This window comes from Semicossyphus pulcher, unplaced genomic scaffold (genome assembly GCF_022749685.1).
Source record: "Semicossyphus pulcher isolate SPU_LCO1_2020_fin unplaced genomic scaffold, fSemPul1.0.p SCAF_12, whole genome shotgun sequence".
Lineage (NCBI taxonomy): Eukaryota > Metazoa > Chordata > Actinopteri > Labriformes > Labridae > Semicossyphus > Semicossyphus pulcher.
Genome location: NW_027211626.1, coordinates 534,080 through 560,124, shown reverse-complemented (window position 1 = coordinate 560,124; position 26,045 = coordinate 534,080). Strand labels below are relative to the sequence as shown.

Sequence of the window (26,045 nt, the reverse complement as noted above, 5' to 3'; positions counted from 1 at the left end):
GAAAGACGCTTGATGTTTGATTTCCCATCCTGTGTTTAGTTTCCTACAATGGAGAGCTGTATATATTCGGAGGATACAACGCCCGGCTGGACATGCACTTCAACGACCTCTGGAAATTTAATCCAGGTGATTCACTAGTTTTCTGATTGGGTAATTCTTGAGTGCGATCCACCTGCATGACTGTTCACCTCTATAGAGGAAAAGCAGCACTGGCAGTGCTAGCTCATGTTGACCCAGTTTCCTCCTCCCTCATCTGTACGGAGTCACAAATCCTCTATTTGTAGTCTGAAAGCAGACACACTCTCTCTTTGCCACAAACACACAGACACATTTCACTTTCTGGAGTTTTTCAGCCTTTACAGATGTTGCCAGATTAAGTGTTTCTAGAACAAACCTTGTGCTTGTTTTCATCGTCAAAGCAACAAACCTGAGTAATATTCATTGTCATACACAGTATTTGGTGTTGAAATAGCACAATACATTGAGTGGCATGTTGGTGCAGAGGTTAGCACTATTGCATCACAGCTAGAAGGTTCCTGGTTCGATTCCCGGGTTCAGACGTAGTGGGCCTTTCTGTGTGGAGTCTGCATGTTGTCCCTGTTCATGCGTGCGTTCCCTCCGGGTACTCCCGCTTCCTCCCGAAGTCCATGACATGCTCGTTAGGTTCATTGGTGACTCTAAATTGCCCGTAGCTGTGAATGTGAGGTTGTCTGTCTCTATGTGTCAGCCCTGTGATTGACAGGCGACTTGTCCAGGTGTAACCCCACCTCTTGCCCAGTGATAGCTTGGATAGGCTCCAGCCCCCCGCGTGACCTGGAACAGGATAAGCGGTGTAGATGATGGATGGATGGATAGATGGATGGATGGTGGATGGATGGATGGATGGATGGATGTATTAAGTTCTAAGAGCAGCATGGTTGTGCAGTGGTTAGCACTATGACCTCACAGCAAGAAGGTTCTTGGTTTGAACACGTCTGTGTGGAGTTTTGTGCCTGTGGTTTTCTCCAGGTAGCCGGCTTCCTCCTACAGTCCGAAGATGTCCAAGGAATTGGTGACTCTAAATTGCCTGTAGGTGTGAGTGGTTGCCTGTTAGCTCAGTGATTTCTCGGTGATTTGGCCTCTCGCCCCATGTGAGCTGGGGCCGTGACTCTCTTTAGCATAAGCAGTATGGTTAATGGATGGATAGAAGTTTTGAATACAGAAGCTGGTCATGGTTCAATGCATCCTGCCTGTTTATGAGAGTCATTGCTAGAGAAGCTGTTGTAGCCCCAGTTGTGCACTGTGGTATCGATCATGTTTGAGGTAGACTAGTCTATAGTATTATTTTTATGTCCACTTGGAGATGCTGGTACTGGGAGAGCCTGAGATCTGCTGTCACCGTACAACCCAGTGCTTTTCTGTCCACTAGATGGCAGTCATTACCTCACTTATTGTCCTAATTATCCAACAGAGTCTGAATGGCCTGTTGCTATAGAGACGCAATGATGCTGTTGGCTCTGAGAGTGTGAGACTCCACACTTCATCCTTTTATGGAACAACTGAGAGAGCGTCGACGTCGTCACTCATATTGCACTTCAACAGATCAGAAGAGATTTGTTTCTATTTCTGAATGAAATGAAGGTTGAGTTTTGTTGTCTCGCTTCCTGGGCCTCGTGTTGGTGGTTAAATATAGAGGTAGGTGAATGAAATGCAGGAACAAGTAGGTTTAGAACATTTTAAGAGTGTTTGCAAAGCTGATGTATTGTCATCAACACAGATCAACATTTGTTGATCTACAGATCCCACTGCTGAGCGGTTCAAAAAGAGGATGTAATCTGGAGTTTTGCTGAGAATCTTGAAAGAAGTCAGTCGGGTGCATGCATTCCTACTTTTTCTTTTTTTTCTCCTTCCTTTTGTCTACATATTAAACGTTACTCTTGTCTTGTGTGCACACTGCAGAAGCCTTCTCCTGGAATAAGGTAGAACCGAAGGGGAAAGGTCCGTGTCCGCGGAGACGGCAGTGCTGTTGTATGGTTGGAGATCGAATCATCCTCTTTGGAGGAACCAGGTGAGACACAAAATATATACGACTTAAACTGATATGACGTGTATCGATGGGTTAATAATGTACACTTGAATGAAGAATGCTCCCAAACTTTCTTCTTTCAGTTGTCTCGCAGTAAAACTTCTTGTAGATTCTCATTTATTCTCTCGTTATTTCATGAATTTCTTCTTTGTAAATATACAAAACCAGTATTTCAATAATTATAATATATTAGCTACAAAACAGTTAATTTTGTGAGCACCATTTTTGCAAATCAAACTCATTCTCCTGATCCCATTTTCACCTTAATTATCTTCGGGTCGTGTGGTAATTAAACACAGAAATACTTTTTTATACATTTTCTACACACACATACAGACCTACAAATGCTGAAGCTTATTCTTAAACACGTAAGCACATTAAAATGTAGATACTCAGTTTGAACACACAAACACAAAGCCTGATAATTTGTTAGAGGGAGCAGTTATAATTTGGATTAGCAGTCATTGATCCCCCAGCTGAATTGTTCAGCATTCAAATGTTCATCGTTGTTCATCCCGCCTGTATCCATGTCCCACGGAGGAGAGTAAGCCGACATCACATGATGTTCAAACCAGTGTGTGCCAGCTCAGCCGTTGTTCTCTTCTAGATGCTGCCACACAGTGAAAAGCTGAATGAAGCTGGTGTCTTGTGTTGTGTGTTGTCTGCTATTGGCCTTAGTTCTTGTAAAAAAGAATAAAAACAAGTATCATCAAGTTAAAAGTGTGGATTCCTATCATGTTCTGAAATGAAACTGTTTAATCAAGTAGTACTTTACCATAACCACAAACTGTATTTCAAAAGAAAGGAGCATAAAAAACAGATTTCAGACGCCACATTACGTCTTTGCACTTTTAGAAATCTAAACTTTAGATGCAAATTTACCCAAAACCCATCCAGTTACTATTCTAACAAGCTGACACACTTTCTCTTGATATTGCCACTGCTACAGCAGGACGACTGTCTCCACTACTGTTACTTTCTACTTCTGAGACTGAAATCTGACACAGAAAGCATCTGGGATATTTGATTTATTCATTCTTTTGTTCTAAATACAAAAAAAATAGTTTGTGTGTTTATATCTCTAAAGTTGTACAGTATCCGGTGACATGTCATGGAAACGATTTCAAGTGTGCAGTCCTCAGTATATCATATATATTTTGTATTTACTAAATGTTGCATCATGATTCCACTTCTCAACTGTTCATCTGCTAGAAGAATAAGCAGTCTTGTCAGTGTCATTATTGCAGGTTTTGGTCAGTGGAGATACAAATTTTGTTGATTCTGAAGTTGACCCTTAAATCAACATGTCTTTGATGAAAGTGGATTTAAATTGATATTACTGTTAAAGACAACCTCTTGAATATCTCCCAATGCGACAAACATGTGGATGAAATGTTGGTTTGCAAAAGAGAAAGAGAAAAAGCTGCATAATGTTTGTAAACAGCTTCCTTCCCAAACACTGAAATTCTTCTCCTCTTCATGTTGTTCATCATCGTCTCTATGAGGCACAGGCTCTAAAGACAAACAGCACTCTGTGTGGTGTAGAAAAAACTGTCCTCTCTTTCGTTGTGCCAAATGGAGGGTCTGGCTCCTGCAGACAGCAGTCTGTGATGAGTCTCTCGTTGGCTGTGAGACGGTAGTTACTGCCGGGGGATCGTAGCTGGGAAGGTGCCACTGGGCCGGTGACGGGCTTATGATAGGCCAGTAGCCAGAGGACTAATGAGGTAGCTAACGGCATTAGCATGGCCCAGAGTAGTCCGGGACCTGAGCTACTGTTATCAACAAGGCTGTGTGTTATCAGGCAGACCCCGCTGGGATCACCTGATAGTGGGAATCGGGAGGCTGTGGATAAGAGTCCTCTCAGCCCCACTACGTCTCCTAAAGGCCCCTCGCTGCAGCTGGATTCATTTTCTAATTGCTCCAGGGGCCTCGACATCATGGGGAGCCCGACCCTAATACACAAGTGTAATCTTAATTCATCCGTTGTGCAGTAGCGTTATAGTCGCTGTTTCAATCTTTAACTACTACAAATACAGTGCCTGCAAAGTATTCATCCCCCTTGAACTTTAACTCTAATGTTGTCTTGTTACAGCTGCACATAAACATGGATTGCTCTGGAACCTGCAGCTAAGATCAGGTGCAACAAATTGCCTTCATTCAGGTTAATTTATGTATTCAGCAGATGTCTGCTTTTTGGACTGCTCGTGTTTGTGAATCAAACGGTAAAAAGTCCAAATAAGAGTATTTAAAGTCCAGGTTGTAACACTGTAAAATGTGAAAAGTCCAAGAGGTGTGAATGCTTACTCAAGGCACTGAATGTCATGATACTTTGGCAAAAGAGTTGGTAGAACTGGCAGATTTAATTTGACAGAATACTTTCTGTATTAAAAGTCAGAGAAAGGAAATGTTGCTTGTAAAAAGTAGCAGCCAAAAGTCAGTTTTGATATGAACCTGTGGGAGAATAAACTAGTTATTTATAAGAGATAAAGAGCTTTAGAAAATGCTTACATTTCAAGATTGTTATGCATTGTTTGGTTTCTCGCCAGGATTAGTCCAGGATGGGTTTTCAGGAGTCATGATTTCCTGTTGTGAGCAGATAGGGCCGGGGTTGGAGGGGAGTGTCATCGGGGCCGCTGGAATGATGGAGGGTGCTGGCAGAGCAGAGGAAGAAATCAAACACCACATAATATCTCCAACATCCTGTTTAAAAGGCTCAGGGCAGATTTTCTTTTAAAGGTCGCTGGGCCTGATTCAACTTCTCTGCATTAAGCTGAATACATTCATATTTATGAATGCACAGTAAGCATCTTTTTAAAGGGAGAACTTTGGTTTGTTTGTGTTATTTATAAAGTGGAGGATTTTGCAGTTCAGCAGTTTAGTTGTTCTAAGTCTGCAAAGATGTTGTTTCCTGTTACTGTACAAAGGAGAGCGTGATCCTCGCAGGCTCTTGGCCACACAGGTTCTCTGGACCAGCGTCGCACGTTTGTTGTTTACATGAGACACTTAAGCCTCTTACACACAGGAACTCCCATAAGCACGCGCACACACATACTAAGACACACAAACAGACTTACCACACTCATGTGTTTGCTTTTTCTTCTTTACTGAGGAAGTTTTTCTACTAAGGTTCAGCTGTTAGATTTCTGTCAGGGTTCAGATAAAACTTAGTAAGTGTATTTTCTTTATACGCCTGTAATTTAGTGTGAACGTTACTTTTAAAAGCAGCCACTTCTTTGTCTCCTGTGTTTATTCTTGCATGACCTAACAACTCGAGGGCAGCTAACAGGGCTCAAAGTTATTGGTGTCCGTCTTAATGCATTGATGAATGCTTGCACAGGCCGTCATGAATTATTTGCGGGACGCTTTGCTTGTGTTTTTTTTGGGGCTCCTCATTTTGGTTGCTCCGCTGAGGAAATTGTGTTCAGATTTATGGTGCACGTGTTGTTTTCCTTGTTAGTTGTCCTTTCATATTGATCCAAAACAGAACCTTTCTGTTGATACTTTTCCCAGTTTATGATATTTATTTAAGCTGCAGGAATTTGTTCAGGAATAATTTATTACTTTGGCGACAGACAATAAAACCTTTAAGTCAAAGGGGCTACACTTTGGACCGGACAAAACACTGAACACATTTATAAAACTAATGAATAAAAGGAGACTTTCTTAGTGCTTAGAGTTAGAATCTGTCTGAATAGGGTTAGGGTTACATGATTACGTTGGATTTCTTGGTGTTATTAAATATGTAGTCATTAGGTGCATGATATCCTTTGTTTTGTGAGTTTTTTTTCAGGTACAAACTTGCACTTATTTTCAGGTAAATGAGCAGATTGTGTGTGAATGACAGGCTGGGCATTAGTGGCAGTCTGTTGAGTGCCACTTACGTCAGTGTAAACAGGCCTGCTGAGCTGCAGAAAGGCGCGAAATTCTGCCCCGTCTCTGATTTATGACCTTAGGGAGCATTCTTTCTCACGGAGTGCAATTTGATATACCCTCAGAGCCTCTGCTACACTCATTTACTGAGACCTGCTCACTGCCCCACGAAGGACGACCCGTGCATGACTGACTCCACCTGCACTGACCTTCACCTACGCACACACCCAACAAACAAACTTTAATGAACCCTGTACGTTTGTAACTTCTCTCACCTTCAGAGGAATTCAGCTGCTAAATTTGAGCTGCACATGAAGTCAGTGCCACATAGATTATGGATCTCCTGCAGAGGCTATGTTGTCATCGTTGGCATCGATCACACTCTGTGTATAATTGCTTACGACAAGCCTAGGTTTGGCTAAATCGGGAAGCATTTTAAGCTTGGGAACAGGGCATCCTCCGAGGGGCAGGATGTGAACTAGGACATGACAGATTGGCATGCTGGGAGCAGACAGCTTGGAATCCGTGAAGGGAATCTAGCGCTGGCTCTTGAGCTACTTGGATTTGACGATGTGCATCCTTTCCCTCATTTTATTTAGGGAGGGTATTTTTACCGTATCAGGTATTCTTGCCTCCCCGAGAAGTGTAATAATAACTTAATTTTTAACCTCTGATAAAGGATTTCTTTTTTGCCATATCAAAAACATACCAGTCGTTTGTACAGTTGAGATTATAAAATCACACTCACGGTCTATTCCCAAGTAGGTTACATGTTTAAGGTCCTTGTCTTGTTGTTTTGGTGCATAACAACAGAAATGGAATAGAGCAAGAAACTTAAATACAATAAAATAAGCTATAAAAATATTTTGTAAAATCAACACCACATACAGATATTAAATATAACAGGAAATGATAGGCGGTAGAGTTTGTGCAGGATCGTGTAAGATGTTGCAGAAGGACTTTTTCCCCTTTTTTCGACCTGCACCAGATTTATACAGACGGCTGATAATGAGTGGTCTTCAAAGGGGTTTTCATTGCCTTTACTGTGAGAGACAGGGACCAGCGGCTGTCAGTCTAACAATGTCAAAGTAGCTTTAAGGGATGAAGGAGTCTGTTTGATGTCATCACTGTGTGTAGGCAGGCACAGGTGAAGTCTGCTGAGTGTCTTAGGAGCATGTATTTCCATTGATTGCTGCTGCTATTTAATTAATTTTGCAGGGCCAAATCTCAACAGAAGTTACCTCATGACACTTTACATACAGTATGCAGCAGGTCCAGACTGTACTCTTTGTTATATTATTAACAGGGACCCAACGTGAATCCACCTCGAGCAAGAAGCACTTTCTTTAGAGGCAGGAACGTCGAGCAGAACCAGACTCTGCCTCGACTGGATGAGCCGAGAAAGAGGGAGAGACCGAAAGAGATGTGACACTTTCACTTTAGTCACAGCTGTAGTCTTCATCTGAATGACTGCTTGTCCTAGAGTGTATTCCTGCCAGTGCATTTCTTTGTTCATTTTTGGGAATCTTGTTTAAATCCTTGAAATACCACAATACCCATGATTCACTTCCTCTGGTTCAGAAACGGTCACTGCTGAGATTTCCTCCTGGCTTGTGTTCGCTGCACAGGCCAGGAGGAGACTTTTCTCATGTTTTCCGGTGTCATGTGCCATTTGTGTGTTTGCATGTGTCTCAGTGTATTGTCATGACTTAATGACTCACACCTCCTCTCGTTGAGCTGACGTCACGAGTGGTGCACATGCTGGATTCGCTCTGCCGGCTTTAACGCGTGTGATTCATTTGGCAATATGCACAATGGTTACATCCAGCAAAGATGGAGGAGCATGCTGACGCCAGTCCTAACATTAGATGCAGAAACGTTTATACTCCAATCAATCAGCAGTTATTTAGACTGGAGAGATGGATGAGAGTCCACCTTCAGTTACAATGACATTAAACAAGTTACAAGAACCAGAGACAGAAACAAAGGCCTTTAAAATCTCCAAACAGGGAAGATATTTTGGATTATTTAAAATAATTCAAAGGTAGAAAAAAATACAGGTAAGAAAAAGCCTTAAAACTAAGATGTAGTAATGCTAAACGTTTATAAAAAGAAGTTTGGAGGTTTATAATTACATTTCTAAAATGTCAACAAGGTAATTCCTCAACTCTTGGAAATCTTTTTTTAACATTTCTGTCTGTTTCTGACTCATTTAGCATTTTGCCCAATACTAAACCAAGACAGAGTAGAGTTAGTTTGTTTCAGCTTCAGTCTGTTTTAATTTCAACGTTTCAACGTAATTCAAGATTTATTTGTCGGTTGTTCTGCCACCTTTGAGTTTTAGTTTGAAAGACGTGTGTGTCTTCTTTAAACAGGGAGGCTACACAGCAGGTAATCTCACCGGTAGCCAAAACATCCCAACCCACCACCTCTTGTTTAATCCACCAGAATCTCACCGTGATATTTAATCTGCGAGGAATTCGCCCGGTCGTTTCCAAACAGCGAGTTGTTGATCCCGAGAGCTTCTGCAGAGGCCAGTGATTTTGTTTAGTAGATCAGGAAGGTCAAAAGCCTGGTGCCTCGATATCACCTACACGGCCATTGTGCTTCTTATCACTGGCTGAACGGGCGGCTGTTATGATAGTCCAGCTGGTTAAAGTGTGGCTTGTTATCACTGTTGAACCTGAAAGTTCAAATGTGAGACTAAACCCAACACGGGGCTGATGCAAAACTCATTCTTACACACTTTGTCTTCTTGTTGGATGAAACTTCTGCGCTCAGTTTAGATTTGTGTGAATATTTGAATCTTAATATAAAAATGGCGGCGCTTCCTGATTCTTAAAATCTCTCGAGATCTGCGTCGGTGAGACGTGGCTCCATGAAAACACGCCTGTCAACACGCCGTAGATTTTGTTGCCACACACATGTTGTGTTTTGGCCTTGGGTGTCAAAGGGTAGGCTGCAGAAGTTTCCTTTATTAATTGTGTGTGTGTGTGTGTGTGTGTGTGTGTGTGTGTGTGTGTGTGTGTGTGTGTGTGTGTGTGTGTGTGTGTGTGTGTGTGTGTGTTCAGTACGCCGGAGATAAAACCTGTCAAACAGTGGAGGTGACCCCGGCAGGATACGGGGCACCCCGCACGTGGCAGGACAGGACCTCGGGGCAGCACGGCAACACTGTGATTTACTCTTCAAAGACAGGCTCATGATAGTACTTCATCTGCATCTTAACCCTCTTTAACCCACTAACAGGCTGTATACATGGAGGTGTCAGAGGGCTGAGTGTTACACAGCAGCTCAAATAAACAGCCTGCATAGATGACGCTTTGTGATGCTGTCGTCCACATAAATCCACATGTCTAAATAGGAGTAGTTTAACGTGTGAGTTACTGCTGTCTTCACAACAGAGACACCTCTGCGTGGTTTCAGTTCACTTCTGCAGACAAAGCAAAAAAACAACATAATATGAGGCTATTTTTAATCACCTGTTAAATAGTTTCTGACTGGATGGTCCGACTTACAGTTTTAGCTGGTTTTCTCAATCGCTTTGGCACGTTTCTCCAAACATTTAGTTCCTACCACTGAACATACATTTCCCATGCATGCAGCAAATCACTGTAGTTAACCTGCAAAAGTCTTTAACTTGTGCGTCTGTTTAGCTCAGCGGTTAAATCGGTGGCCCTTGTACAGAGGCTATAATCCTCGATGTGGCGGCCCCAGGTTCGACTCCCCTCCTCAGCCCTTTGCCACATGTCATCCCCATTCTCTTTTCTCCTGTTTCCAACACTATCTCCTGTCCTCTCTGTAAATGCAGGCATAAAAGGCCCAAAGGTAACCTTAAAAAAGCCGATTATACCGAAACCTTTGAATTAAGTGTCTAAATGAAGTTTTTGTGTCAATGAATAAGTCATTGACACCAAAGTGACGTTCTGTGGACCTGTGTAACATCACAGTGGTCTTGTGGTTTTGTCTGAATAACAGCAGACTCCAGAAGTTTGTTATTGTCCTTCATGTTTTCCCTGACACTGAAAGCCCACTGGAGAAGTCTGTTTTGTTTTTAAGCTAACTAACAGCTGTTGTTATCAAAGTGAAAGCTCTTCAGATGCTGATTTCAGGAGACAAAGGCTTCTCACTACACTTGTAGAGCGAAGGAGCACTTTGCATGGAATGTGAGGAGGAACAAGTTTTTGGGTACAGCCACAAAAACAATTGAAACTGAATCATCCTGTCGCTGCTGTCTCTTCGTCTGACAATGACTTTAACAATTTGTCTAGCACACTTGACTGCCTCTTCAAATCAATACAAAGCAATGCTTCTTGGCAGATTTGTACAATTAGAGGGATTTCTGCATGTGGTGACTCACATGATGAAAACATTCTCTCATATTCTGGATAGTAGAACTTTTAACTTAGAAGAAACTAATCTGTGCTCGATCACAAAGACATATCCAGCCAATTATTGTCGACAAATGTGTGTTAGTCATTGGCTCAAAGCGCTAAAACATTGTTACCTGGGTACAAAGGAAAGAGCAATTCTCATTCTTTGTTATCACTTGCAAAGTGATTGACATTTCATTGTAGAATTTAGCCAAAGCAAATGAGAAAAACTAACAAAAGAGCACGATATGAAGAGATAATCTTTACTGTCGAGCACTTCTGACAGAAACCAGAAACTTTCTGCACTAAATCTGTTCTGTCTGCACTTTTCCATTGTGAGCGTCTCCTGTTAGGTGGCTGACCTTGAAGCTTGTCTTCAGATCAGAGCTGTAGAGGAAGTGACTTATTTTTCCTAAATTAATCCCCCAGCTATAGAGGAGCATTTGGCAGGCCCTTCAGACTCTCCCCTGTGTATAAAACAGCTGTTTTCAAGGTCCTGAGATACTTTTTAATGTCCTCTTCCTCATTTTACATACAGCTAACTTGATAACAACCTGTCCTGATAAAAAGGGCTAAATTTGTATTTTCTGGAGATCAGCTGGGCCAATTTTCCCTCCATCACCACCAAGTCCAACTACTCTTTATCCACAGGGGTTGCAATTTGAGATGCTGCAAGCGGCTGGCATCTCCTCTGTCTAATCTGAAGCCAGGCGTCTCTCTCTGGGAGCCAGCTGTAGTTTGAGTCTCACCCTCTGCATGGGGCTTAGGCCTGGGCAAGTACAGGTCTTAATCCACCGTCCAGCCACTGCCCGGGAGGGGGCACAGATAGCTCGGTAAGACGAGGTGAGACAGTCGAGATTAAGGTGTAAGAAATGGACGGGAATCCATCGATCTGTGATAAACAGATACTGGATTTGTTTAAGAAAGTGTAACTCCCAAACCGCTGCCAGCTCTTCCTCGATCCTATCTGTAGACTCTGCAGACTTCTTTTTCATCTTCTTTGAAGTGGCAGTAAAGTAGAGGGTAGAAGAGTTCATGTTCTTTCAAAATAATTCTGGCTGCTTGCAGTTTATTACCTCAGTTTTTTAAAAACTGCTTGGCTGTGTGTCGTCATGCTTACAGCTGCAAATCTGAGGCGCAGAATCAAAGCTAAAATCCTGTTATAGGAGAGACATGTTGTCCCTTTACCGTGACCCAGACACCTGGGACGGTCTTGCCATAGCTCAACCACAATCTTATATCATTCCTTTAACTGTTGAATGAATAAAATGATGTGAGTTTATGTGTCTCATATGGTAGCATTTATCTAATCTTGCAGGGTTTAATGCGCTGCATATCGAAGACATTTTTCTTTGTTGTATCATCGCTACCTGTTCCCGTATCTTCTTTGTGTTTTAACTCTCTACCAAAGTGCTTCTGGAATAACCTGATGCACGTCTGGCCATCCTGATAAGGTGCTCAGCAGGAAGTCATAGTGTACGATGAGTTCCTGTGAGCTGGATGGTTCTGAAGGAGCAAAGGAAGTGGAGAAAGGAAAAGGATGCAGATCACATCACTCCAAAGAATGAGGATATGGCCAATGAAGCCACTGAAAACATGCCAGGTCCAGCTCTATTGTTTAGAAAGCAGAGGTGTTACTGACGATGTTTGCTCAGATAATCACTCTTCTTCTCGTCTCTTCATTTGCGCTGGCGCCACTTCTAAGAGTCATTTAGAAACTTAGCAGGGATTTAAGTAGCTGGACGCGTGTGCCCAGGCTCTGTGTTGTTGGTATTTCAGCTCCTTCTTCCACCGTGTTGAGACCTTGGAGACAACGAGGAGCGGCAGGCAGTGCATTGCTAGAAAGGACCAGCAGTTGGGTGATTAGACACCCTCAATGAGTGTTGTTTGAAATAGCAACCAGTGTTGTTTTAGTGGGGGAGCGGCATCACTCAGGCCTCATCAGACTGGGAACCAGTGCTGCTGCAGGGGGAGGACCACTTTCACACATACTGATACTTTACTGATCGAGTAACAAAGCGAGCCATCAAACACCAGGATGCCACATAAAGCCGCTCACTGTGACTTTCCCGCTTCCAAGCGCTGCTGGTCTGTCTCACCACACCTCTAACACCTCGTTTTACCTTCTCCGGCCTCTATGATCCCCCTCATTCTCCTCATTCTCCTCCTTTTAGTGGCAACCATTAAAGCATTACCGTCCCTTAATGTCCCGCTGGATTTCACACCCATGCTGATGAAATCCATGAACATGCGAGAAAGACTTGTCCTACAGCATGCAATCTTCATGTCTCCTGTTGCTCCTGTTCAAGCGTCCTCTTATCTGCAGCCTTTCACGCGTCATCATCCAAGGCCTCTACTTTCTCTCCTCGTGGGCTCGCACAGTAGTTGACTGCTACTGCAGAGTGCTCTTCAGATAGAGAGGCTACTACTGTTGTCATTTGCAAAAAACAGCATCTAATTCACCCTTTTCCTCATGGGGCACAGCCGGTTTTTGTCTTCACACAATGACCATAGTCAGTGGGCCTGCACGATGTGAAGAAATCGGCGATGTGCACTGACATTGTGATACATAAACACATATACATTAGCTTAACATATTAGCTTAACTTACAGGTCCGGTCTCTTTGCTCCCTGCATGTTTTTCACACTACATTTGTTTGAATAAATAAATGTGCCACTTATCCAGGGCTCCATCTGTTTGAACAAATGTTTGTGTTTTGGATGTGACTGCAGGTTCACAATTTAAAAACTACTATTTAAATGTCACTGTTACAGCCAGCATTGAACTGCAGGTCCAGGAGTAGACGGTCTAATAATGAGGGGAGGGCTCGGGTGATTGAGGGTATTCTGATAAAGGCCCGTGTTGTAAGCCCCGGTTGATCACCTCCTGGGGGGGCAGGGGGCGTAATGACTTCCCCAGCTGGCCCCCTGGGACGACTGCGCTCGTGCTCTGCGCCTCTGCTGGCCGCTTTAAGCCACCACCTTGTTTGTTTAGGGAAGATTAGCAACGTAAAACCCTTACAACATCCTGAACACGCAGCGAAGGGAGACCTGATGGAGGGGACAGTGGGAAGGAGGGATGGAGATTGATGGGTGGAACGACAGAGGAGGAGAGAGTACTGAGTAGTTTGGGGCAAGAGGGAAGAATAAAGAGAGATGAATGAAAAGAGAAATCAAATAAATGTCTCTCCGAGCACTTTAAAAGAGCAGCTTCTGCTTGGCTGCTTCGGCGATGCTTTATAAGTGTCTGATGGTGTCTTTGGTTGGAAACATGCCCGTCACAGGCCAGCTGATGCGTTTGGAAAACATTTTGCAGACCTTTTCTTAAAGACCAAACCTTTCCTCCACGCCCTGCAGTGACTCTCCCTGACGGATATTTATAGACACTAAACTCTTTGTAAATGCACCTGTCTGGCTGAAGCTGTCCTCGGGGTCGTGTTAAACTGTGGAGTACATTTTTATCCACTAATCTGGACAGGTCTCCTGCTGCACTTTGTTATGGATGTAAAGCAGTGATGTGCATAAAATACATTTACAGGAATATAAGTGCTGCCTGGTGGGAATAAATCCTCCTTAAAATGTACGTTTAACTCCCGCAGGCTGCAGCTTCCTTTCAGCCGTGTTATTATCTAATGTCCTTCCACCAGCTTTCACTATGTTTTCCTTTTGAATTAATTGATACAAAGGTGGTGACTGAAGAGAGTTGTGATACAGCTAAGCTTTCTAAGCTGCCGTGCACCAGGTGTGTCACAGGTGTGTGTGTTAAGCTGAAGCAGGAAACAGATGTTCAGTGATATCTACGACTGCACAGGTCTGGGAGACTATCAGCCCGGGCCAGCCTGCCGTCTCACCGCTCCGATGTACTTCCTGTGGGCTTAAATCATGCCAGCCCGTGATAAGGAGAGCAGAGCGGTGTGTTAGCAGCTCCCTGATTATGAACCTCAGTGATTAAAGAAAGATGGTTAGAGAGTGGATTACAAGGTGAATATTTGGCAGCGTAGGCAGCTAATTGTTGGGAATTAAGGAGTGACATGAAGAGTAAAAACTATAAAGTTGCCCTTTAAACAACTGAGTAGCAAATGCATCTTAGTAAGTCGCATGGCTGAAAACAGACGGGGGGTTTAAGTTACTGTGGTCCTCCTGGAGAGGTTCAAAGCTCTGAATACTTTGAAGTTGTCAGTTTCAACATGTTTCCGCTCTAATCTTAATGTTTTGTTCTCTTTGCAGCCCCTGTCCCGAGCAAGGAATGGGTGATGAATTCAACCTCATGGACCATTCTGACCTGTACATCTTAGACTTCAGTAAGTATCCTTGTCTTCATCTGCGTTTCTTTTCTGATCTTTTAGGGATACGTTATATTAATTATGAAGTGGGGGTTATATGAGGTGCTTGTAGTCGGTGTATTACCTACAGTAAGCGACGGTCAGCATGGCCTCTGTTTGGAGAAGCAGCCGGAGTTCCAACAAAGAAGCTAAGCTATGTACCGCTGTGGACAGGGCCTGAAGCAACACGTACTTTAACCACTAAAAAATGAATGTCCTCTGAAGTGTGCGCTGTATATTTATACTCCTTAACCTCGCCATCAGACAGCCCTTTAGCTTACCAGTCTTACCGTACAACATCTGCATTCCTACACATGCAGTGCACAGCATCAGATCAGCGGCGTATAGAAGAGACGACAAATACAGGAAATTAAAATGATGATGGAAACGACAGAATGACTTTCATGCTGAAGACATGAGGGAGACTTTAATGAGAGAAGACAGAGGACTAACTTTAGAAGAGGCAGATGGGCGGCCTGAGAGAAGGGAAACTTTATTTTACTTCATTTAGCGCATGAGTGTTAGCTTATTCAAAAGAAAGCGTACATTTAAACAGTTTAAGTTTTTTTGTGTGACTTTTTTTGGTTCTCTAAATTGTGTTTTGCTCCAAACTCCCCTGTTACTGCAGGTGATGCACACCTGAAAACATCCAAACTATCCCTTTAAGAAGTGTGTAACCTTGCAGATGCATGAATCCCCAGAAACCACACGAGGTTACTAGTTAAAGTATTTCCAGCCTTGTTTCCTGCTTAAATAAGACACAAAGTGGCCTCTTAGATACGTTGTATAGAACCTTTCCCCTCCTTACACCACTGCTTCATCTCTCACCTGGTCTAGTTTGCTCGGCCTTGGCCTTTATGTGTGTCTCATATGGGGCACTTCCTTCTTGCAGATGACCAAATATAGTCATTTCCTGCCTGTAATGCGGTCAGGTCACAGTTTGGGTTTGTGTAGGTGGGATTACACAGAGACCGTATGGGACTGGCAGTACCCAACGGCATCCCCTGTGGCAAACGCCTCCACGTGCCAGTCGCGTGTGTCTTCACTGTTTATCACTGAACATATGGTGAAGAGCCGTGACGGTGGCGCTGATCAAGAGGACGTTTGTAAATATTATTAGGAAGGAGGTTAATAATAATAAGATGAGGATTTAAACCTCCTGCAGTTCACGGAAAACCGTCATATTCAGTCCAAATAAAAAGCTTGATCTCACAAACAGAAATAAACGGCCTCATTTGAACTTTTTTCATTATTAAAAACACATTTAATCTGGTACTTAATACGTCATATTTGTAGCTTTCTGCAGCAAAGTTTTTAAAAATACAGCAGACAAAACAATAAAAGGACTAAAACCTTTGTTAGTAGCTGCTTCCTGTAAACCCAACCTTTCAAATTAATAACTGTTATGATGCCAAATTTCAAATGTTATAAGGAATGTGTGATCCAGCACTTTTCTCTGTGTGCTTCTGGAGTCAACATTTATCAAAAATGCTTAAATGGCTCTTCCCAGACTTTCAAAATAAAATATATTTGCCACAAATTTCATCTCACACGACATTAAAAGATAATATATATATATACATACAATCCGGTCCTGTCTTTGGCAGCTCACATGAGAAAATGATGCAGACTGAATGTGTTGAAAAGTGGGAAACAGCGTCTGTCTCCAGCAGTGACAGCTGGGTCGGTCCCGCTGTTTAGACACAGTGATTATGTGATGTGATTTCAAGCAAACAGCTTGAACTCACAATGTCTTATTAGCTTTCCAAAGTGGGCCAGGATCTCTCTCACATCACCATCTCACAGCTCCACAAGTGAATACAGACGAGGAGCTTCGTCAGTCATTTTTAGATTAACGGCAGAAACCGGCTTAATAACAGCGAGAATAAAAACACAGATCTTAACGCTATTTTATATATATTTTTACTTATACATATACTTTACAGATATATGTTTACTGTAACTTTGGACCGATCTCGCACTAGACTTTCCTTTCCGGTGATTGACAACATCTGAAAGCATCTCAATTACGAAGCGTCGACCTTTTTATGAGCCGTGTTTTGAGATGCCAGGAGCGTGCGCTCTGTGGTGCTCAGGGGTCTTGAGCGTTTACACTAGCATCACTGTGTTGTCTTATTTCCCTCATATGTGCACACTGTTTGTTTTTCCTGTTTTTCTGTGGTGTGGTATAAATTAAACGTTTTAACACCACAGAGACGATATATATATCTAACCCCTTACATCCACAGACTCATAGATCTGACCTGCCTTTCTCCATCTTCCCTCAGCTCAAGCGTATATTGATATCCTCCGTGTGATGATGTCTGTGACCCGTCTGTGACTCATTACTCTCTCTCTTCTTTCCAGGCCCTAATCTGAAGACGTTATGCAAAATAGCTGTTATTCAGTACAGTCTGGAGCAGTCAGGACTCCCACATGATATCAGGTCAGACCAGCATCCTCCTCATCATTAGTGTTGTCGGGTCATCGAGCTGACATATTGTTGTCCATGCTGTTTGTGTTGTTCCCGTCATTGTTGCCACCCCTCTGCCTCTCAATAATGAGGCTGTTTTTCAAAGAGGGTAATTATGACTCGTTATTCTTCTTTATTACTCGGGCTTTTGTGCCACTTTTCTTTAGGTCCCTACAGGTACAATTTGATAGATAATTATATCATCCTCCGACTAATAGCCTGAAGGTTTGTCTGTAGAAAAGTCAGACCATCACTGTAAATCTAAGTCGATGAAGTCCACGTGTTGCTTTCAGTCTATTCACCTTATTCACCTTACGCATCTTATTGCAGCACTTTGATAAAGTAAGAGGATCATTTTCTTATATTACTGTAATGTAGAATAAAGGTGTCACGTGGGAACAGATGAAGAGACTATGCAAACGTTGTACAGCCAAAGAGATCTAATAAGTTACAGTCACAGCCTCCAAAGAATGAAGACCCTGTTCCATGCCACGTCGTTTCAAACGATTTACAAGATCTGAGAGGTTCTCTCACATCTCATACAGGTGCAGAAGTTACAGACAGACAGACAGACAGACAGACAGACAGACAGCAGACACACAGACACACAGACAGACACACAGACAGACAGACAGCAGAGCGACAGACAGACAGCAGACACACAGACACACAGACAGACACAGACAGACAGACAGACAGACAGACAGCAGAGCAGAGCGACAGACAGACAGACAGCAGATCGACAAACAGACAGCAGAGAGACAGACAGAGCAGACACACAGACAGACAGACAGACAGACACAGACAGACAGACAGACAGACACACAGACAGACACACAGACAGACAGACACACAGACAGACAGACAGACAGACAGACAGCGACCGACAGACAGCAGAGCAGACAGACAGACAGCAGAGCAGACAGACAGACAGAGCAGAGAGACAGACAGACAGACAGACAGACAGACCGACAGAGCAGAGAGACAGACAGACAGACAGACACACAGACAGAGCAGACAGAGCAGACAGAGCAGACAGACAGACAGACAAACAGACAGAGCAGACAGACAGAGCAGACAGAGCAGACAGAGCAGACAAACAGACAGAGCAGACAGACAGAGCAGACAGACAGAGCAGACAGAGCAGACAGACACACAGACAGAGCAGACAGAGCAGACAGAGCAGACAGACAGACAGACAAACAGACAGAGCAGACAGACAGAGCAGACAGAGCAGACAGAGCAGACAAACAGACAGAGCAGACAGACAGAGCAGACAGACAGAGCAGACAGAGCAGACAGACACACAGACAGAGCAGACAGACACACAGAGCAGACACACAGACAGAGCAGACAGGCAGACAGACAGAGCAGACAGACAGAGCAGACAGACAGAGCAGACAGACAGAGCAGACAGAGCAGACAGAGCAGACAGACAGCCATGAGCTCCTGCCCGGTGATGGACGTCCAGAAACGTCCCAAACAGCAGAATCATGAGAACAATAGTCGGTAAAATGTCGGTTTGTTTTTTAGTATTTAGTATTCTATCGAAGTTTGAAATTCTGGTATTGTGACAACCCTAGAAGATCCTCTGTGTGACGGCCACACACACAAACAACTTTAATACATTATCCTGTTGAATTAGATGTTCCAGAAGACGACAAAACTAATGTTCAAGGAAAAACCTCCAGCTGACAGAAACACCAACACTTCATGTGGTTACCAAACCAAGAACAGTTTGGACCAGCAGAATGTTGGATACTTTATTTTCTGTCACAAAAACGGCTCGTCTGTTGGCACAAAGATCATATTTTAGCTCTGAATGCTGTGATGTTGTTAGAAATGACAAAAGAAAATCGTACTTTGTTCGACATTAATGGTCTTTTTTACAATCATTCCCAAACTCTCGCACAGTAAGTCTTAATCACGTGTTTTTATGGTTCACCTAATGGTTCTGTTTCACAGCCAGACAGGAAGTAGCAGTGTGAAGCACTGGCTCTGTTGCTTACCCTCAAATCTTTACTCAGCACTTCCTCCCGTCCGCTTTGCATTTGACTAGATACAGACATCAGTGTTACACGCTTTGATTCTTCTTTGCTTCTTCAACACAAAGAAAATGTACACAGACTGCATAAAAACATGTCTTTCTTTGAGCCAGCGACAGACGGTGAACTAACCCAGAATAAACACAAAGAAATACCTTCACTGTTGCAAGCAGGCAGGCAATAAAGCACCTTTAAAGACACTGTAATGGAGGAGCTGCAGAAGTGTGAAGCAAACATTGTCGCTCAAAGGGTGTGATGAGGAATAATACATGATTTCCCCTCTCACTGACAACAAACAGAAATTATTTTGACACACATCCAGCGAGAAAGTTTGAGAGCAGCACTTTAAATTGGTGTGACTGTGTAATCACAGGGTATGGAAGATGTTATTTATGTGGATTCAAAACATCAACAGGCAGAAAACATGTCTTAAAATAGTGTTTTCATCCTGAGCTGTCAGTCAAACTCTGATTATTTACTGCAGAGAAACGGGAAATGTTCAAACGGGTCTTTTAAATTTGACAGGTTCACATTCATTGATCTGTTTTTCTCCAAAACATATAAAGAAATTCTTTATCCTGATGACATTTTATTCACGATCCCTCCATCCAGCTAATGATGACGCTCATTAGACAAGTGCATGTGGAATGAAGGGTTCGCGTGAAAGTGATTTTTTCTTGTAACTTGATCCTGATGACTCCCCTCAGCCTCTCATTCCTCTCACCCTGGCGCTGCCACCTTGCACGCTCCTCTTCAGTGTTTGCAGTCGTGTTTTTGACCCTCTGAGGGGCTTTTCTCTGAGGTCACATGACTCTGGTTAACTCCCCTTTGCCCCTCAGTGGCACCTCCAGCTCCAGCGCCGATCTCCCCTCTTAAACACACACGCGCAACGAAAAAACGAACAAAGCAACAGAGAGGGAGTGAGTGTGAAACCAGAGCCAGTGATAACAATCTGCAGCTCAACCTCTGACCTGTCAGCAGGTCAGCGCTGGACCCTGTTGTTCTCGGGTTACAGCGAGGCCGTCCCTCATCATCGTCCACATCGAGCCCTTCACTCTGAGCGAGGGGGGGCAAACGTCACACAGACTCTTAATTGAGATTCATTGCAGAAGATTTTCAGCATCATGGATATTTCAGAAGTTGATTAAAGCAGAAAGATGCTTTTGATGCTTATAATCATAAATCATGCATTGCCTATATTTAAATATGATCCTGGTAATAAGCTTTATTTATTTAATAATAGCCGTTATTTATTGAGCTCCTTCAAGTGTTTCACAAAGGCAGCAAAATAAAACACACGAGTCATAAACTCACCAGGTTTTCAGGTGAAGAAAATCGATATGTTTGCTTACTTGCTCGTTCCCTTGCTTCCAGTTGAATCTTTATTTACAGATGATGGTGTCCATTTGTAGTCCGAGTAGTATTGACCAATCAGGCGTTTGTTGCATGCAGGAAAAACAGTCAGCGTGGAGAGCAAAACAGGAGGAACACAAGTCCTCCGTCTCTGTGAAGGTTCTCAGTCAACTGTTGCCTTTTGGATTACGCTGAGAACGATCCTTCGTGATGCCATCCCGGCTCTGACGAAGATTTATCCTTATTATCGTCTCTATTAACAGACATCTGCATGCTAACAGCAATCTGTTCTTAGTCGTCGTCTCTCAACTCCAACTCCATTCTTCCTTCTCCAGTTGCTGGTCGGACTGTAAACAGTGCAGCGCACAGAAAAGAAAGTCCTTAATCGCAAACAGTGGCTCCACAGGAAGCCCTGAAAAGGCGGCCGTCTCTCGTCAGATGATAGCCGATTGGTTCCGAGATCGTTGCATGATAGGAATATGTTTGTCTTCCTGCCACGATTTGTTTCCCTTCGAGGGTCCTGATGATGCAGGATAACGGTCGTCAGAACTGCAGATAACTTTTAGTTTTGTTGTTCACTTTGAACTCAACCAGACAAGAACTAAAAGGCAATAGTGTCCAGACTGAATACATGAAGAGGAGATTATTGCCTCTGACTCTTTCTGTTTTCTCCTCCAGGTGGGAACTGGCAGCCATGACAACCAACAGCAACATCAGCAGGCCGATCTTCTCCTCCCATGGCTGACGCTGCTGAATGTGAAGGAGGACCTCAGCTCCTCGCTGTGTTTCAGGACACTTTAGGCTTTTATCTTTCTTACTAACTGATCTGGACGACTGTTTTTGTACAGTGTGGATCTGAATGGGATTATTTTCCACATTCTTCAAGTTCATTCTGACCAAAATATCCTGCGAGTGAAACCACGGGCACCATGAGCTTTCTCATGTCTACGGATGTTTGAACCCCTGAGACGCTGGTCGTGTGAGGCCGAAATCGTTGACAGCTTTCTCTCCTCTTTCTAGCCTCTCTAGAAATCCAATCAGCCTATGATAATCATAGACTTCTAATCTTAAGCACAGGAAGAGACAAGAACTTGAGCCAAAGGTTCTGAGAGCTAACCTCTTTGAGGATGTCGTCCTGATGTCACGCTCAGCAGATCTCCCCTAAAGGACAAATGTGAATCTTCTGTTCCACAAATAAACAGACTGAGAGCTTGTATCTCCTGCAGCTCAAACTCGGACATGAAACGATGTTAAACTAACATGCGCCTGCAGAGGATTAAGTTTCATACGCAGCATACGGAGTGGACAAGGATGCTTGTGATTCTGGTGTTACATGCAAGAGGAGGGAGTGTTGGGTACACGATTTTTAGGGGTGCCATGATTGTGAAAGGTTCTGTTTGACTGGCTTCTTGCTTACCTTGTTCCCTGCTTCATCATTACTTGGCTAGCATCCCACTGCTCTCAAGTGTCTCTCAGGCCGGACTCAGACTACAGGAGGACAGGGCTGGTTTTCCCCGATTCACCCCCCCCGACAATCAGTGGAGGAATCCGCTTTGTGCCCCTGGTCAGTGTCGATGATTGGCACAGAATTGTGAGGGTTTTTAAGATCCAATCTTTAACCTCCCAATCAGCTTGTGGACTCATCAGAGCGGTCAAGATAATCTCAAACATGTTATTTTGGATTTAGTCAGTACTTTACGAGCGAGACCACAACAGCCAATGAGCAAGAAGGAGGGAAGGAGACTGAGCCGCTGACGTTTCTAACAGTACATATTCTAGCCCTGCGGCTAATGTTAGCTAGCATGCTACTGTTGACAGAAAACAAGCAGGTACAATCTCACCTCCAGTTCTCGCAGAAGAAAAGACAACCCGTGTCTCTGCAAACATTTTCTCATCCAGACTCGCTCAGAGTTCAGCTTTAGAGCAAAACAGGACGGAGTCAGTCTGCTTCCTGTGACATCATACGAGATCTGAGGAGGTGTCTAAAGTGTCTCCTTATGTGCGTGATGCAACTTGATTTTTGAATCGCTCAGGATTTTAATCTCCTGTCGTCTGAGTCCGGCCTCGTGTGATTTGCAAGGCGACTGAAGTTAGCTATCCGTCGTCCTTGTGAAGTAATCCAGTCCATCTACCTCCCTCAGCAGCATCGAGTGTTTGATCAGACCTCCCGGACATCGGACATCTTCTTTCCGCTCAAAACAAAAAGCCTTTTCACCGGGAAGTTTGTATTCGTGGGTTTGTTTTCTTTTCTTCCAAGAACTGTCGCAGTTTCACAGGAAGAGTTGGACTCATCCCCGCACCATCCCACCTTCGCCCTGCGGTTTGTTTTTCAGTGCCAAACGTAGAAAGGGAATCATGATGCAGATATATATATACTGTGTATGTGTGTAAGCACGTGATCCTCGCCCTCTGCTTCAGTCTGCCTGTTGTCGGGGAGATCACCACTGATATGCATAATGTAGTCGTTCCTCTTACAGACAATCCAACAGCGTGACCTGCGTATCCACACCAGCCGAGTGTGGACGCGTGTTTGTGTGCGACTCGGAGCAAAGCTACACCTGAGCAGGTGTTCTAAATGCAAAAGGGCTGTTATCAGATTACACACTCGCCTCGCGGCTCGAGGAAGTTACTTGGAAGAGCTCGAATCAGGATGTTTATTCAGGTTGTGTTTTTATTTAATTAATTTTAGAACAAAATTTGAAACACAGCAGTGGTGGTCTTTATTTAACCTTTAACCTCCATCGAGGTCGGTTAAAGATGTTTGTGTTTTTGATTCAGTCAACAAATCCCATGAAAGCATCAAAACCTGCTGGTCCTTCTCTCAACACGAGCCAGCCTGCAGCTCTCAGCCTGCTGAACTGATTAAACATGAGCTTCACTGATGTCCTTCAACACCTGTGCTCTGCTGTTACAAAGACATGTGACTAACACAAGTAAGGAGAGCATCTTTAGGGCCCTTTAGGAAGCAGAAAGGTGTTCTTACGACTGACTCAGAATGAACTAAAAGCCGAGGTTAGGATCTAAAGTTTACTAGCTCAGGTCGTCATGGCTACCAACAGTTTACAGCACAAAACTCTGCTCACGTTTGATTTAATTCTTACATCAGTTAAAGTCTGTGGAGTCAGAATATCTGACGATGCGTGTAAGATCAGTGTATTCTTTGAGTTTTGCTCTTTTTATGGGGTTTGTTGACTTTAAAAAAGAATGAATACGACAGCGTGACAAACATTAAAGACTTACTGAGGATAATTATAGAGGCAGGAAAGACTTGTTTCTGCTGCCTGTTTATTTTGATGTGAAGAAGAACTGCCACCACACCTGAGCGCTCCATCAGCAGGTTTCAGTCCTGCCAGAGTTTCATCAGTATCACTCAGACTCTGATGAATTGAATCCCTGCAGTCCTCCCAAACATCGGGCTCTGATGGCCCTGACCCACATCCTTAATGTTTACAAGTGTGTGTGTTTCATGTGATCAGTGTAAAACAATCTTAACGCAGGTTAAAGTCACCAGATTTCTGCACTCGAGCCGAGCAGGCTGTCCGGCCTTACCGAGAGGAGACGCGTCGATGCTGCTCTTTGCTTCCAGAGTCTGAATCTTTGCCTCCCTGAACCAAGTGTGGATTTAATTTACAGACCGGTGGTGCCAATGTAACTCTTATACCCACGACACTGCACGCACACATGCACACACACACACACACACACACACACACACACACACACACTCACGCACACACACACACACGGACATATCACACTCTTCTGGTCCTCAGAACCCCTGTTAGCTGGACCGTAGCAGCTGATGCAGTGACACCACAGGGAAGCTGAGCGCGTGTTCACAAAGAAACAAAGGAACTGGTGAACAAATCAAACTGTTCGTCAGCTCACTGATATCTGTTCACTTTTCTGTTTGGTGTGGAAGACGTTTTTATTCAGGATTTGGGTCCTTTTCTTGTTGCGTGTGAGGATTGTGGGTGGTGGGATTTTTCAGTCAGGAACTTTTCAGGAATATTAAGAAAACAACAAAGTGGTCAAAAATAAACCTGCACATAAAGTCCCTCAGTGATGGTTGCTCACTTACCTCCAGTACGACAATGCTAACACGTGTCTCAATATATTTACATTTTAAAAGCCACTCACAGGCGCCTCTGTTCTCTCTCTCCACCTAAACAGCTTCTGTTAACGTGCATCATGAGCTCATCATAATGTTATTCAGAGTTTGCAGTAATTATTGCCAAGCAGACGCACGTGATGGGACTGATTTCATGCCAAGAAGTGTACTCTCTCTCTCTTTAGGGCTTTCTGTGGATGGTTGAATAATTCATAAACAACAAAGACTGCTTGTTAAAAACAGAACAAAGTTTGGAGTGTGTTTGGAATCACCTTACAGCCGTGCAGGCTCCCTTTGCTGACTGATTTCTTTTATATTTGACACGTTTTCAGAGGGGACTCTGAGGGGTGTTTGGCGAGGTTGGTCAGGACTTCCTGTGCAATATGCTTTATAACTGTATCAATAATAAATCAGAGACAATTTGAGTTCCTGTCTGTGTCCATTTTTACTGTTATTCTTTCAATTCCTTCTTTCCTCTGCTTTATGGATCTGTTGAAGCTGTGGCTTTGATTTGATGCTGTCAGTCAGCGTTGTTGTCATTTACATTTTGATGCATCCCAGTATCCTCAGCACCACGGGGTGTCAAACTGCCGGCCGGGGGGCTAAATCTGCCCCTGCATGTTCGAATTTCTTGTCAAATCAGGCCCACAAATGTTTTTATTTTTCCCCCGCCCAAAATGTGCACCATGTCTCTGCACTGTGTGCCCAGGTGTACGTTCAGGTATGTGTGTAAAGCCTCCGTCCTGCAGCATCAGTGCAGCGTCCAGGCTGTGAAACGTCCTCTCAGTATAAAGTCAGACGGGTGCCATTTCTAGCAGCTGTTTTCGGTGCTAGGCTAACTGAAGCTAACCTCATATTAGGAGACGATTAAACTTAAAGATCTACTCACGTACAGTAACAAAGTGTTTGTGCTTCATTACTCTCCACCTCTGTGGACACACAGTCGACTTTGTGGAAGTAAAAAGATGCACTAAACATCAGCTACTCTGATTTCCTCCTCTTTATCTCCTCCTCTCCTCCTGCAGCTTCTGTACGTGTCGTTAACAGCTCGCAGGTCTTTGAACTCTGCAGTTCTGCTTCCTGCTGAATCCAGAGAGCTGAATCTGCCCCAGCCGGCCTGTCTGATAGCCCTCACGTCTACTTCAGGGGGTACTCTGAAGCCACGGTGCCACCCAACCCCCCCATTGCCTGTCAGAGGACCTAATGGGATGCGTGCGGCTGCTTTGGGGGGTCCCATCATTAGAAGGTGTCTTCCCCTGAACCCCAGCTCCTCTCTGTGCCTGAGCTGCAGCAGCAGCCTGGCAGTTTGTTCCTGTCTGTCACCAGCCGCCTGCTATAAAGCCAATGTTATCTGCAGTGTTAAGTGCAGGCCACAGACGTAGGGTCAGCTTAAAGCGAGGCAGCAGAGACACCCTGTCCCGCCTGGCCCCCGCCGC

At 43.8% G+C, this 26,045-nt stretch overlaps 1 protein-coding gene across 1 annotated transcript in view; it reads left to right on the top strand.

Moving 5' to 3' along the window:
- Positions 1–25,019, top strand: part of klhdc3 (kelch domain containing 3) — a 31,648-nt gene extending 6,629 nt beyond the window's left edge. The window contains exons 7-11 of the mRNA XM_069659303.1: positions 40–126; positions 1,939–2,047; positions 14,533–14,606; positions 16,995–17,073; positions 21,177–25,019. Of these exons, the coding sequence (XP_069515404.1) occupies positions 40–126; positions 1,939–2,047; positions 14,533–14,606; positions 16,995–17,073; positions 21,177–21,243 (416 nt within the window). The 3' untranslated portion in view covers positions 21,244–25,019. The remainder of the gene's footprint in view (positions 1–39; positions 127–1,938; positions 2,048–14,532; positions 14,607–16,994; positions 17,074–21,176) is intronic.
- Positions 25,020–26,045: the final 1,026 nt, after the last annotated feature.